Source organism: Castor canadensis, chromosome 6, assembly GCF_047511655.1.
Source record: "Castor canadensis chromosome 6, mCasCan1.hap1v2, whole genome shotgun sequence".
In the NCBI taxonomy this organism is placed as follows: domain Eukaryota; kingdom Metazoa; phylum Chordata; class Mammalia; order Rodentia; family Castoridae; genus Castor; species Castor canadensis.
The window spans coordinates 73,441,953-73,457,605 of NC_133391.1; the positions used below are offsets into that span (position 1 = coordinate 73,441,953).

Here is a 15,653-nt window from a genome sequence, read left to right on the forward strand (position 1 = left end):
GTAAGGGCTCAACTAGTACAACCACTCTGGAAAAAAATTTGGAGGCTACTTAAAAAGCTAGACATTGATCTACCATTTGATCCAGCAATACCACTCCTGGGGATAAACCCAAAAGACTGTGACACAGGTTACTCCAGAGGCACCTGCACACCCATGTTTATTGCAGCACTATTCACAATAACCAAGTTATGGAAACAGCCAAGATGCCCCACCACTGACGAATGGATTAAGAAAATGTGGTATCTATACACAATGGAATTTTATGCAGCCATGAAGAAGAACGAAATATTATCATTCGCTGGTAAATGGATGGAATTGGAGAACATCATTCTGAGTGAGGTTAGCCTGGCCCAAAAGACCAAAAATCATATGTTCTCTCTCATATGTGGACATTAGATCAAGGGCAAACACAACAAGGGGATTGGACTTTGAGCACATGATAAAAGCGAGAGCACACAAGGGAGGGGTGAGGATAGGTAAGACACCTAAAAATTAGCTAGCATTTGTTGCCCTTAACACAGAGTAAATAAAGCAGATACCTTAAAAGCAACTGAGGCCAATAGGAGAAGGGGACCAGGAACTAGAGAAAAGGTTAGATCAAAAAGAATTAACCTAGAAGGTAACACACACACACAGGAAATTAATGTGAGTCAACTCCCTGTATAGCTATCCTTATCTCAACCAGCAAAAATCCTTGTTCCTTTCTATTATGGCTTATACTCTCTCTACAACAAAATTAGAGATAAGGGCAAAATAGTTTCTGCTGGGTATTGAGGGGGTAGGGGGGAGAGGGAGGGGGCAGAATGGGTGGTAAGGGAGGGGGTGGGAGCAGGGGGGAGAAATGACCCAAGCCTTGTATGCACATATGAATAAAAAAAAAAAAGGACTGTAAGGGCTCAAAAATGGCAGCTATTTTTCTGAAAAGCTTTAAATTCATATTTTTGTTAAAGTCATAAATACAAATACTTCTGTTTCCTGCGCTTACTCTGTAAAATAGGAAGAGGGCAAATTTTAAATTTGGGATGCTGGCACCATCAAGTTCAGAGAATTTGGGACTTTCCCCATAACCTTAGTAATTGCTAAGATTTATTAAACACTCAGATATATTTCATGTCACATGGTTAGTTTTCATTTTAAGACAGGATTAGAAGCCGAGTTTCCTGAATTTCAAGCTCTGTTGTACTCCACCTACAGTGAACTATTTTGCCTATCTGGGCGACTCGTTTCCTTAAGGAGTGGAACATAAATATTTTGTTCTGACTCTGTTTAGATTTCAGGAAAAGCAGACCAGCTCTGGACCACAGCTCCTGATAAAACATCCCCACCCTCAATGTCCTCCCTTGTACATTTGATTTTGGATTGGCTTTTCCCTCTGTTTTTCTGCCCTGGTTTTTGTTTCTCGTATCTAGCTCTTGAATTCTTTCCCCATCTCTGCCTTTCCCCTTCTCTACCTTCCCTCCTCTTTTCTCTCACTTAGCTTTTCCCTTTCTTGTCTCCCACTCTATTCACCTAGACTCGTTTTTATGATTTAAATCCTTAAATTTCTGACCAAGCGGTACTTAGTTAAGATATACATATCATTAACACAGATCTGGATTTGCTGAGGATGAAGTCATTCTCTGGAAACTCATCAACATTAGAATAGTGAAGTGGGGACCAACAGGAACTGGTCAACAATGGCAAATAGTGCAGGGTTCCATGAGGTTGCAAGAAAACATCACACTGATCTGGGTGACCTTGACTAATCTGGTCAGAGCCCAGACCTGACCTGGTTCAAGTCCTAGCTCTGCCATTTACTAGTAGTTTTCTCACCTGTAAAAATGGGAAAGTACTGTATACCTCTAGGGATCGTTGGGAGGATTAGAGGAAAACATGTTTATTTTGCACCGTGCCTGAACATGGAATGCGCTATGTGGTGGTAGTAATTGTTAAGGTGAAGATTATCAACTCTATCCACCTCTTTTCTGGCTTGTTTTTCTTTTCCCTCTGGACCCTCCCTCCTTGCACAAGCATTAGAATAAGCAGTCCACTTGAGTAAGTTTGCTCCATTCTGAGGTCTTGGGACAGCAACAGGAATGGAGAAAGTAGGAAAGCCAGGACAGTCTCAGCCACCAAGATTAGTGATTATGAAAAAATTTTAGTTCTTCAAAGACTTCAGAGGGCTGAAGGAATGACTTAATTAGTAGAGCACCTGCCTAGCAAGTATGAGGCCCTGAGTTCAAACCTCAGTACTGCCAAAAACAAAACAAACAAACAAACAAAACAATTAAATGTCAAAGACTGCAGAAACCAAAACAAGACTATAAAAAAGTGTGCTTACTTGCACAGAAGAGATGGGGATTTTTTTCTATTAAAACTCAGGCTCCTGTCCCTATATCCGTTTCATAAGCTTTCAAGAGTAAGAAAAGAGAAAAATCTCTCTGTTCTCGCTCTCCATTCTTCTCTGACCCTATTCCTCCTTCTTTTAAGCAGGGCCTTCCCTATCACAGGCATTCTCCATTACAAGCAGACACTTGGAATCTGGAAGATCTCCTCTCTTGCTGCTCTGGAGAGTAGAGAAAGGAAGTTTTCTCTTCTTCCCCTCTCTGTCCCTGACATTCCTATTTATTAAACAAAAGTCCTAAAAGAGATTTATTGTCACTTCATCTTTCTCATATCCACGCAGCTTGTTAATATTGCAGATAAACAGACTTCCTGAACACAGCCCTGCAGAGCTCTATTCCTGCTCTGTGCCCAGTAATTCTGTCACATTGCCTTGGCAACCAATTAAAATACTTTTATATGTATGGTGATATCATGCTGAATTCTGCAAAAACCAGGGCAACCTACTCAGAAGGCTTCAGCATGCCAGTCACTTGGTGATCTCCTTGCAATCTGGCTCCATTTTTGTTTAACTTCTTTTTCACTTCCCAGTTAGCCCTGAATCCCCTGCAAGCACCTACGTGCCTTTCCTAACACACCTGGCGTTAACTTGAGAAACACCTTTATCAGGCAGGCAGGAGCTGGTGGAGATCCTGGGAACAAAATGGCTTGTGCATCTCCTCTCTTCTAGCTTCAGGGAGAGATGTGAGGAATTCTTTCAGCCTTGAGGCTTGTGTATCTAACCACAGTTTCTTGCAATATGGGGAATGCGGTATATTTAATAATGAACTATTTAATGAGTGCTGGTTGCATTTCAGATGTTGTGCTAGGTATAAAGGAGGACAAGATAAGGAGCTTATAGTTCAGTAGGAAAGAGACATGAGCAGAAATTATTACACAGCCTAACTGCTGAGGAGAAACATATGGACAAACTGGAGTGTAAGATGGAGGGATGTCTTCCCAGAGCAGTGAAGGCTATACCAACACCTGTGCATGAGTTGTAATCAGCTACATGGGGCAATATGGAGCTGATTTGGAGATATGGTCTTGCTTTTTGGTCAGGCCAGCCTGAACTATGATCTTTCTATTTTAAGCTTCCTGCCATTGCTGAGATAACAGGTTTTTTCCATTGAGATGGGGATCTCACAAATTTTTTTTCCCCAGACTGGCCTCAAACTGTGATCCTCTTGATCTCAGCCTCCCAAGTAGCTAGGGTTACGTGCGTGAGTCACTGCTACCTGGTTACATCTCACTTACTTTTGTTCTCCCCTGAAGTTTTGCAAAGTAAAAGGATAATCATCCTTTTCAAAGGCATGCTGTGACTGTCTGCTGAAGGAATGAAATCTGGGATACACTGACGACAGAATGCCTACTGAGCTTAGCATGTGCAGGCCTTGTGCAACAACACTCCTGTAAGAGTTTCCTTGATTTGTCCTCTAAATGATGCCACAGTCATTATTATTCCCATGTCTACAGCACAGGGGAAAAGCAGTGTAACTGTGTAAATGTGACAGTACTTTAAAAGACAAACCTACCTGAATGAGTCCAAGCTGGTAGCATTTGGTGACAGGCCCTGTGCTAAGCACTGTATAGATATCGTCTCATTAAATCCTCTCAACAACCCTGTGAGTTGAGCCTTGCTATTTCCATTTTTAGCAGTGTTAACTTACCCAGAAGCACACAGCCAGTATACACACATGAATGCAGAGCCTTTCTTTTGGGTTACATTATCTCGTTTACTTACCTCATAGGAAGTCTAATCAAAGCAGCAGAAAGTTGGAATATATATTTTAAAATGATATTAAAGCACCTTTTCCTCTTACTCAGAAAGAATTAAGTATAAATACAAAAATACATACAGATACTCTACCTAGCAAAGCTATCATTCAAAATAGATGGAGCAATAAAAGTCTTCCATGATAAGCAGAAACTAAAACAATATGTGACCACAAAGCCACCATTACAAAAGATTCTGCAAGGGATTCTGCACACAGAAAGTGAAACCCAACGTAACCATGAAAAGACAGGCAGCACCAAACCACAGGAAAAGAAAAACAAAAATATATACATACATACATACCTGGTGCTGGGAAATGGGGAGAATGGGAAGTTACTGTTTAGGGGGTAGAGGATTTCAGTTTGGAAGATGAAAGTTCCAGAGATGGATAGTGGTGATGGTTGAACACAATATGAATATACTTAATGACACTGAACTGTACACTTAGAAAAGGCTAAAATGGTAGGTCTTATACTATGTATATTTACCACAATGGAAAGGGACAGGCTCTTACCTGAAAGGCTGCCTTCCTTTCATAGTGGCCAACACAGCTCAAAACCCAGAGGAAAATTCTTTTAGAGCTTCTTCCTTTCTGTTACTGGTCTCCCTGTTACTAAGCGTCAATTAATTCATGATAAAGTGTCTCTCCTAAGATCAAGGGAACACATGGGATTTGTGACATATGATGCAGGAATTCAGCCATGTACAGAGTGGCATTTCTTATCTTCTCCAACCTAGCAATTCATGAGTTAAGTGATTTTGAACCTGGGCCACTGTGTTTTTCCAGAGATGATGTTTGTCACCCAAAAATGTATTTAAGAAGGTGATTCACATCGAGAATATTTCAGTCACCACCTCTTTATGCCTAATACGATATGCTGCTCATTCCCCACATAGCTCTGTAATAGCTTAATTCATGAAGGGCTCATTTTTGCACCATGGGGAGTTATTCCATGGTTCTATGAAGTGCACCACAGACATAAATGTGTTTATTTATTTACTCTACCATTCAAAAAACATTTGTGGTTTCTATTATGGGATAGGCTGTGGGGATTTTGAGCACTGTATTGGAAGACAAGATGAGTTGTCTATTCCCTTGGTACCTGAGAAAAGGATTGAAGTAATGACAGAGATCTGAGAAGAACTCAGCTGCTTGATGAGTCCTGAGTCCATGAGCATCCATGGTGTGAACTTTCAGGATAGAGTTTGTTGCTTAGCAGGTACTCAGAAAGTTTGTTGAGTGCTCTTGGCTCTGAGCTGGGGATCTGGGGCAGTGTGACTCTGGGAGTTGACACACACCCAAGCTGCAGGAAGCTACTCATGAAAGGCCTTGTCTTTTTCTTTCTTTCTTTTTTTTTTTTTTTGGTAGTACTTGGGACCTTACACTTTCTAGGCAGGCACTCTGCCACTTGAGCTACTCCACCAGTCCCCAAGGCCTTGTCTTTCCTTTTCCTGTTCTGTCACGTGCTTTGAATGCTCTGGCTACATTCATATGTGTAAGGGTAATCAGGTAACTTGGCCATTTCAGTAGGGAAAAATGACTCTGGCTGCCAGTGATATGGAGACTGTGCCTCAGTTTCCCAGTAAGCTTTGCCACCCACTTGGAGTAGAGATATCTTGTTTGACTGTGTCGAATCTACCCACTTGCTGCAGACTCAGCTGATAAGCCACATGGTGGCATGTAGCCAGTTTGGCATGGTGGCTCCTGGAGAGACTTTATTACAGATCACAATTGACACACATTGTCCGCATCTGGTCAGCCCGATAGGAAGATAGGTGTCTAGTCATCTTAGTCATCTTGCCTCTTCTTCATCTGTTTCCTTATCGGTCTCCTCCAACTTCCATTCTAACGCAACATACCCCTGACTTGTCCTTCCTTTCCAAATGCTACCGTGCCTTTTCATTCCTTCACTACCTTCCTCTGTCATTAAAACACCAATTTTAGGAAGTTTCTTTTGATTGACCCAGCTTCATTTCCCTCAGACTGAACCAACTCACTACCTGATATGCTCATATGCCATAATTTCTTGGGTTTAAGACTTCTTTGTCTTAATATACTTTCCCGAGTTATAATTTGTATACAAAATTGCACTTGTTTTAAGTGTGCAGTTTGATGGATTTTGACAAACCTACATACTATCACATAAAAATCTTCATTGCTTGCCCCCCATCACTATAGTTTATAATTTTGTCTTTTTTATTTTTATTTTTTATTATCATTGTACTGGGAACACATTGTGATATTTATAAAAGTCCTTGCAATATATCATAATTGAATTCACCCCCTCCATCATTCTCTTTTATCTCTCCTCCCCTCATTCTTGGAATAGTTTCAAGAGGTCTTATTTTTTCCATTATATATATGAGCACATAGTATATCCGCCATATTCATACTCCTACACCCTTTTCTTATATCCTCTCCCTAATTTTGTCTTTTCTAGACTTTTGTATAAATGGAATGAGGCAACACATACTCTTTAGTTGGACACTCCTTGTTTTTACATCTCAATATTTCTAAAAGTGGACGTATTTTTTGTGAACATCTAACATGGACATGTTTCCTTTTCCCCCAAGAACCAGAATTAAACAAACAATACATCTTATAATGGATAATATCCTACGGTCAGAATCCATATCTCTGACTTGTATATACACATATGAGCACCTGTGTATATGATAATATGTATTGTGTACACATGTATGCTGACTACCTGGCTTGCTTACTGGTCTCAGTTGGAGAGTTGGTACCAGGAAGGTGAGGTCTTTACTCTGTTGGTTATCACAGCACCTATAGCTGAAAACTGGTACAAGCTAAATAAATGCTGCAGAGGATGGTGATAGTGAGTTTCAGAGTAGGTTAAAAATGTCTTTTACATTATGACTGAGCAGATTAAGTCTGAAAAAGCATTTTCCAAATTTTGTTCCATAGATAATTAATATTACTCAGATGCCAGAAAAAGAGAGGAGAGAATGGTGTCAATGTCATTGAACCTTGGGAAATGTTTCTTATTATAATCTCCCCCTTAGAGATTCACAAGTCATTAGTATGCTACAAGTTACCCAAAAGTCCTGCAACATTCTGGAAAAAAAAAAAGTTTAGCTTTGCTTTAATCTCAGGTTCATGTGATCCTGGACACATCTTGTAAGAGGCTGGTCTAAGGTATAAGCATGAATAAAAAGAAAATGGGCAACTGGGAGGAGTAGCTCAAGTGGCAGAGCACCTGTTAAACAAGCTCAAGGCCTTGAGTTTAAGCTCCAGTACTGTAAATAAGTAAATGCATAAGTAAATAAAAACAAAATAAAACAAAAAAGGTAGAAGAAATTCAGTGCAATTATACTTGAGCTGGTCTCAGCTAAGCCCAGAGCAATGTAAAGGAACCAGGAATGGTGGGTAAGATGTTCTTCATGAACATCTTAATATTCAGATCCACAGGCTAAATAAGCACTTTCCCTCTCTCTGAAATCTCTTTATGGTAGGAGGAGACAGGTAGGCAGGCAATCTTTCCGAAGAGGAAAGGAAAACAACACAAAAATATGCCCTGATTAGTCCCTCAGGCAACATCCCTCCAGGCACATTGGTGCGTAGTTGAGGTTGAGTAAGGAAAACCTCATGTCTCACCCATTTGCCTCAGAGCTTAGACCATCCCTTGAGGAATGAGCTGCTGTGTTTGGCAGGACACCTTCAACCAATGAGATAACCAAAGCAGGTAATAGAATACTGGCTTACTAAAACAGGGACGGGCCCACCTGCAGGTATTACTCTGATTATCTAAAGGATGTCAAAGTCCTTTCCAGAAGTTGCATTGACTCAAAACACACAGAGGTGAAAGGAAATCAGGTTGACTAGGTGAGAATCAGGCAGACACCAAAAGAAATATACAAAAGTTCTCTTTCCTTGTTTCAATGTTATTTGTAAAAATTATCATAGAGTAAAATTGACTATTTTTCTCTTTCTGTGAAGTTTAATAATAATCAGATTCATTTAGCCACCAGCACCACCAGACTCAGTGCAGTTCCATCACTCCATGAAACTCCCTCCTACTGTCTCTGGATCATCGTTTCTCCACCAACACAGAACCCTTGGCAACCACTGATGCGTTTTCCACTACTATTGCTTTGTCTTTGCCAGAACTCCCTTTCCTTTTAACAATTCACTAAATTCCCTTTGTTAAATTTTCTAATGGAGACCTCTGAGTTTCTAGGTATGTGTGCGAAGACTCCATGACCAGCAAACTTTCTCCTCTGCTGTTACTGTTTTGCTATTTAATTTGCTAAGCACCTACTTATGTACCAGGCTAAGCTCTTTACGGTAGGTACCAGGCTAAGCTCTTTACGGTCGCTATCTCATTTTAACCTCACAACAGTCTTATGATACATGCATACCATAATTCCATCTTCCAAATATGGAAACTGAGGATCAAAGAAGTTAAGTGACTTGCCTAAGGTCTCATAGTTAACAAATGGTTGAATCCAAGCACGAACCCTGCCTGTTTGACCATAAATCTTTAAACATTTACAGTTAGCAATAAAAGGGAGGGGACTGTAACTAGCAATGTGGTGCATTAAAGAGGTTGGCAGCAGTGCCAATTTGGGGCCATATATGTATATATTTTTAAGAACGTTTGCAAATGTGAGTGAAACTGGAAGAATACATGTGTCTCCTGACTTCTCAACCTTAGCCTCTACCTGTCTTCTTCCACCTGCCACATATGGTCCTTGCTGTCCCAGGTGGCATCTGCCTGATGTTTTCAGGGGCCTGGGATGATTTTAATCCCCTTGCAAATTAAAAAACCCCACCATCTGCATGACAGCTCAGAACACAACATCTGAGACCCTGGGAAAGGGGCTGAGCCACCTTCTGTTTTTTACCCAGCCCTATTTCCCTAAAGTACTTTCTGACCTCATTTTCTCTCCTTGGTTGCTTGCAACACCAGCTGAAAAAGTTTCTAGGGCAAAGCCACCTGGTCTGTGTACTGGTGGTGGCAGGTGTGTTCTTGCTGATATGGGGTGAGTTAAACAGGAATGCGTGTGATTGGCACAATGCTTCACAATGTAAGGAGAAAGTCTTGCCCTGTGAGATCCAGGATGGGAATATTCATGTTGGGGAACAGATGAGAGGCAGGAGGAAGGAAAGATGGAGAAGGTAATGAAGAACTAATGATGCTGGGGAAGCAGACCAGATTCTTGCCCTGTGTACAGTTTTTCTTTGAACTGGCTATTCGGGGAAGTGAAGTTAGTTAGGGAGTTTTCTCCTACGATCCACTCATGGCTCACTAAAAGTCCTATGAAGTGGGCTGTGAGGCCAGCACATTCTGGGAAGAATCACCTATCTGAATTATGGCCCAGGGCACTGGGAGGCAAATGAAACAAGCAAGAAATCAGGGTACCAGGACTGATCTTGCGGTGGCACTTGATTAACAAAAGGGTGAAAGAGAGTGTGTAATTTAGAGTAGAAAGTGTTGAGTCACTTTAATAACAATCATAGCTAATATTTATTGAGTACTTAATACAAGCCAGTCCATGTGCTAAGAGCTAATTGACATGAGTCACCTCATTTATTTCTTACAACAACCCTCTGAGGTAGGTACTACTATTATCTTCAATTTACTGATGGAGAATTGGAGGCCTGAGGTTTAAGTGACTCGCCCAAAATACACAACTATTGAGGGGCAGAATCAGGATTTGAGTTCTGAAATTTCTTAAGCCTAGGTCTGTAAATTCTCAACTTCTCTGCTTTTCAGAGATGTCATTAAAGTGTAATAGAGTGAGGAAGAAAAGAGATCAGCTCTTCAGGAGGTACTCATGATCCTTTTGAGAGCTTGCAAAGTTCCTTTGACTTGCCAGCATTGTGGGGAGGAATAGGAACCACTGGAATTTGCACTATGTGGGGCCCTCCAGAGCATGCCGATTTTACCTGTTGGTTTGAAGTAATTGGATGCTGCATGCTGTAAAAACCTGCAGCCATTTCTCAAGTTTTCTTTTTACACAATCATCTTGGGAGGGATTTAGATGTGTAGGCACAATGGGCTAATTTTTCTCTCTCTTGGGTTGGTACCATGAGGTGTGACTATTGGTTCCACCCTAGCATTCTGGCTGGCACAAGACGCATCAGGCCTCCTTGAGCCAACAAAAAGATCTTGATGAGCTTGTGTTTTAGATAAGCCTAGGTGAGCAGAACAGACTAGGCTTAAAAAGCTTATGGGTAGGAAGTTAAATGAACTTTCAAAGTGCTAGGTTATCAGCAAGTCCTCTGAAAGAGGTGTTTTACAAAATGGTACCCTGTGACAACAGGTCATTGAGGCCCTCTCAGAGAGGTAATTTACACTTAGTATTATCCTGCCCTGGGTTCATGGTAGACTTCAGTTTGATAACAATACCTATCACACTCTCCTGCAAGGGCTATAACTCCTTCTGTGTTTTATAGAATGCCTCATGCATGGCAGGGCCCAATCAACAGTCAATAGTAATGTTTACTATGATAATGATCTTCCAAATGTCTTTCATCTGTTTGCTTTGCAAACATTAATTAGTTAAACCTCACAGTGGCCCTCTGTTTTTACAACAGTTTCCCATTTTACAGAATTTTCAATTGAGACCCAGCCAACTTAAGTGCTGCACCCAAAGTTATAGGCAAGTTTAAATGACTGCTAATGATGATGCTTTACATTTGCCTGGCAGATGTTTCTAAGGTGATAGGCGTTGCAAAGATAATGTCCACACTATCCTAGAGGAGGGGAGAGTTAGCAATTCTAACTTGCTGTTGGCTAGGTTGGATAAACTGAGGCAGAGAGGGCAAGTAACTCACGAGGATTTGATTGAGGTTGCCCACTCCTTTGACTCTCAGAACAGAGCATGCCATTTAGACCATGCTCAGTTCACATAACTGAGAGACGGATGCATGGCTGCTTTCACACTTCTAACTTTGTTTTATGGAGAAGAAACAGGTCACATAATGATGCCATTTTTACATCCAGAGATGAAGGGAGGCAAAAAGACAAGATGAGCACTCCAGGAAAGGACAGCTTAGGAAATGAAGGAAATGGTGTGGGGGAAGGAGACCCTGTCAGTTCTGCTCTTGTGCACAGCATTCTTACTAACCCAGGTCCCAACAGAATGCAAGAGCCCTTCAAGGCTTGGGGCTGTGTTTCAGGCCTTGGTCCAGAGCAGCTTGGAGAGTGGGCACAAACACATCACTGGCACCTTAGTCTGATGTTTCAAGTCCCTGCAGAAGAGTTCCAAGAGCACCTAGTATCTAATAGCTTTCTCTTATGTCTGACCAGCTCTCACTCTCCAGTACCAGGGGGGCCCTGCAAATCTATGGTTCAAAAACTTGGTAGCTGTGGATCTGTTTTTCTTAGTAACACAGCCACATGGAAAAGAAATGAAAACCTGAGCACAAGTATGTGAAGTTGATAAGGGACTTGCCTTTTCCCAGGCTGGTAGCATTTCCATAGTGAATGATGACAACTCTTTTGAAAGGCAAGTCAGACTTACAGGGAGAGGAAGGGGAAAGGTTGTTTGCACTTGCCAACTCAGAGATAGAGCCATTTTCTGTATAAACAAGACACGTTTGAGAAAGGATTTCTCCCCTCTCCTCCCCAGTCTACCTTTGCAGGCCTGGAGTTCTGATGAATGGTTCCACTAGGACTGATGGAGAGACTCAAAGAGGAGTGAGTGCCTAGCCCTTTTCTGGAATGTGTTCTCACACAAAAGCACAATAACAATTAAAAAAAAAATCTGTAGTGAAGAAACATCCAGCTTCTTCCCACTCCCAGTTTTGAATATTTACACACGTCCCTACCACACGGCTGGATTAAAGGTGCGGTGAACCCACAGAGGGCTGAGCTCCTAGAAGGCAGACTTCAGACAACTGCTCCAAATGCACATCACAAGTCTCTTCTCCTGTGTGAAAGGAGGGTGTCCCAACCACCACTCCTCTTCAGATCAGAGTTTGGGACTCCACTGCCAGTATTAAAGCTTGCTCTAGGCAAGACTTCAAAGAATGCAGCTCTGGTTTTCTAAGTATGCCAACAATCCAAGCCACAGTGTCCGCTGTGGAACACTGACTCCACGGGTGACAGTGCAAGTAATCCTGCTGGACTCACAGGGATCATGTCCACCTCCTGGGTTGTGTCCCCACACAGCATCCCACAGCAAGGCTCGAGCTGGGTCAGAGAAAGTGCTCAGGGAGCTCTTTTGGGAATGGACAGACAGATTCACATTATCCTGAACTGGACAAAGACATTACTGGGTAATCTGTGTCGCCTGACTGGGTCTGGTTTTTTTGTCTTAAAATTTTTTGGGTGTGGTGGTGGTGGTGGGGTTTGAACTCAGGTCTTCACATTTGCTAGGCAGGTGCTCTACCGTTTGAGCCATTCCGCCAGCCCTTGTTTTAAATTTTATTGCAGCCCCTGGTGTGTAATTTTTGTGTGTTTTATTCATTTCGTAAAGACACATCTGCAGGGTTCCCATACACATCTGTTGTAGTTCACCGCCAGCCTTTGCCATCAATCAGTCCACCCTTACACACGATTACCTCCCCATGATCTTGGGTGTCAAGTATCTTGAGAGCTTCGAATAGATTATGAATGAGAATTGTCATAATAGCGCTTTATGACTAGGAATGGGAAGACAGATTTGGGTAAAATTCAAACAATCGCTGCCATTTGGGAACTTCTCAGAGAACTCAAAAGCAACTCGCTGTTGGATTTGTTTTTCTCACCCTCTGGGCATTTCCCGTGCATTGGTTTAGCCTCAGTGCAGGAAAAGTGAAAGACCAAAACGACCATCTAAAAGACTTTCCTTGTTCTATTACGTCTGGACAAGAAGTAAGGAGAACCTAGGAAGCTGGAGAAGTTCTGAGGAGAATTCTGAGATGGGTTAGACAGGCTCACGATTCCGCCACGTCTCGGTAAAGAGATCACTCTCACGAAACTTCTCCGTGAGGGGCTGGCGGCTTTCTACCCCTGGCTCCCAGTGTGCACACATCCAACCTCCAAGAGGACACGATAATAACAAGCAAGATGTTTCTTACCCCATCCATGTGGATTCTGACACTGGGCACCAGCCGGAAAGAGCTGGCTTGTAGACTTCTGGGGCTGGTCCTGCTTTTGCTGCAGTCCTGCGCGGTCAGCACACCCGGCCTGCGCAGGGAGCCGCGTCTCCCGGAGCTGTGCCCCGAGCGCACGCCATCCAGGAGCCGCACCAGCAGCAGGTTGGCCGGCAGCGCCTCGATGCTGCAAAACACCAGGGTCCTGCATTCGGGGCACCTCAGCTCCTTGTGGGCCTTGAAAATCCTCTGTAAACATGGTTTGCAGAAGGTGTGCTGGCAAGGGAGGACTTTAGCTGTGACGTCGAGCTTTTCAAAGCACACAGGGCACTCCAGAAGATCAAGTAAAGTCAAATCATCCATTTTATCTTAAAACTCCAGTCCAGACCTGGAGGAGCATTGTAGAGGAAGCTGAGCCGAGAGGGGCAGAGCAGGGTGTGTTGAGATCTTCAGAATTCCTGCCTTTTTGGAGAGAGGAAGGGAGGAAAAATGTGACTGCTCTGGGAGGTATGTCCCACCTACATGGAGGCAGTGTCTCATAAAGGCAGTTGCAAGTGCTTTGTTCCGGAACCCGAGCTTCAAATGACTCATTCTGATTCAGTGCTAGCAGGTATAAGACTCCACTCATGCCTGCTGCAAGGATCAGAAGGAGTATTACTCTGGGACTGACTGTCATTGACTCTGTGTGACCTGTGTGACAAAGCTGGCTGCAGAGGTGGCCACCACCTCCTCTCTCTACCTGTAGATGCTAGAGGGGCCCTTACCCTGCAGCTGACAGTTAGTGTGACCTGCCAGGGTAGAGGACCTGCCGAATGTAATTTCTGTGACTTCGTTCTGCTTTGCTATATGCATCACCTGAAGATAAGTTTAAGTAACTAAATTTATCTCTCATGTAGATGTAGAATTATTTCCTTCACAATATATCTTCCTCCACTATTTTGTTCTAGTAACAAGCAAGAAAACTTCCTGTTCAAAACACTTTCCTAAGTTGTTTTGCCTTAAGTACAGGCAGGGTATTTGGAACTTTTTTCTTATATTTCCTTCCATCCCTACCTCTTTTCCTTTCTCTCTCTCTCTCTCTCTCTCTCTCTCTCTCTCTCTCTCTCACACACACACACACACACACACACACACACACACACCTCTTCCTCCCCAAGGTAAAGTCGTGCAGCCTGTTTAGTTACTTTGACAATTGTTCTCAGTTTCATTCCAAGCACATAGGAATTCTGGATTGTGGTCACAACCTGTAAAAGCCAAGAGGAAGCAGCTCATACAGGTGTGTGTGTGTGTGTGTGTGTGTGTGTGTGTGTGTGTGTGGTCTGAAAATAATCTTCATTTCAGAAATTTTCCTTTTGAATGTCTGAAACCAAGTCTCCAGTTTAGAAAAGTCTCCTGGGAAGAAGTCGGCTGTCTCTCAGGAGTGCTAAGGTTTGGGGGACTACCGCTGCCCGATGCCTGGAGCTCTGGCGGGAGGACCTGTGGCCCCCCACTCAGAAGAGCAGACATGGGACGCGGGGATGAGAGATGGCGCCTCGCCTCTCCAAAGTTGATAGTGCGCCGCCGCGGGCTGGGGAGGTGCGAGGGGAACACTGACCTTGTGCCTGTAACCTCCCCGGAGTTCAGCTGCCAGTCCTCCACACAGCAGGGCTCAGCCCTCCAACTGGCCTCCTTTCCCCCAATTGCCGGCTGCTCCTTCCCCAACTCCAGACATACTCATTTGTAGGATCGCCTTACCCAGCCCTGTTAACGCTTTCACCACCACGCTGCTGTCTGCGCGTCACACTTCTCTGAGTTCATTCTCTGCTGGTCATCTTTCCTTTACACCACTAAGGTGATTTCTGGGAAAAGATTATCAGAGGCAAAATACGAAGCCAAGCCCTAAGATCAAGTAGTTACAGTTTATATTTTCCAGTTCCCCTATATTCTTTCCTATTCAAGAGGTTGTATAGACATGCCAAAGTGATTTTGTTTTAAACTTTTAGAAGGAGTTCCTGAGAAGGTGAAACATTAATGGTAGTTATAGGAACAAGGATAAGCCAGTCATCTAGAAAACACTGGGGGCTCCTTGAAAACCACAGTGAGGGGCTGGGGACATAGCTGGAGTGATAGAGCACCTGCTGAGAGGCCCTGAGTTCAAATCCCAGCACCACAAAACAAACAAATAACAACAAACCCCAAAACAACCACCACACACACACACACACACACACACACACACACACACACACGCACACACACAAGCAGAGTCCCTGAATTTAGAGTTTAGAGGGCCTTCAGTGATCTTTTGGCTCAACTTCTTTAAATTAAAAAAAAAAAATAGTGCTGCATACACACATATGTTCTTGAGAAATCAAAGCACAAAGAGAAAGCAATGGTCCCAGTCCTCCTCCCCTATGATGCTGTAGTAATCATTTCATACTCCCAAATGGTCCCCTACACTTCCATTTTTGACTTATCAATAATACA

General features: G+C 43.0%; 1 protein-coding gene across 4 annotated transcripts in view; it reads right to left on the reverse strand.

Annotated features, from left to right (window-relative positions):
* Positions 1-14,896, reverse strand: part of Sh3rf2 (SH3 domain containing ring finger 2) — a 108,799-nt gene extending 93,903 nt beyond the window's left edge. For 3 of the 4 annotated variants that reach the window (XM_074076735.1, XM_020162585.2, XM_074076732.1), the window contains exons 1-2: positions 14,782-14,896; positions 13,173-13,649 (exon numbers count right to left, since the gene is read on the reverse strand). In XM_074076735.1, the coding sequence (XP_073932836.1) occupies positions 13,173-13,550 (378 nt within the window). In that variant the 5' untranslated portion in view covers positions 13,551-13,649; positions 14,782-14,896. Of the gene's footprint in view, positions 1-13,172; positions 13,780-14,781 lie in introns of those variants that run through there. The other variant, XM_074076733.1, reaches the window with a different exon arrangement.
* Positions 14,897-15,653: the final 757 nt, after the last annotated feature.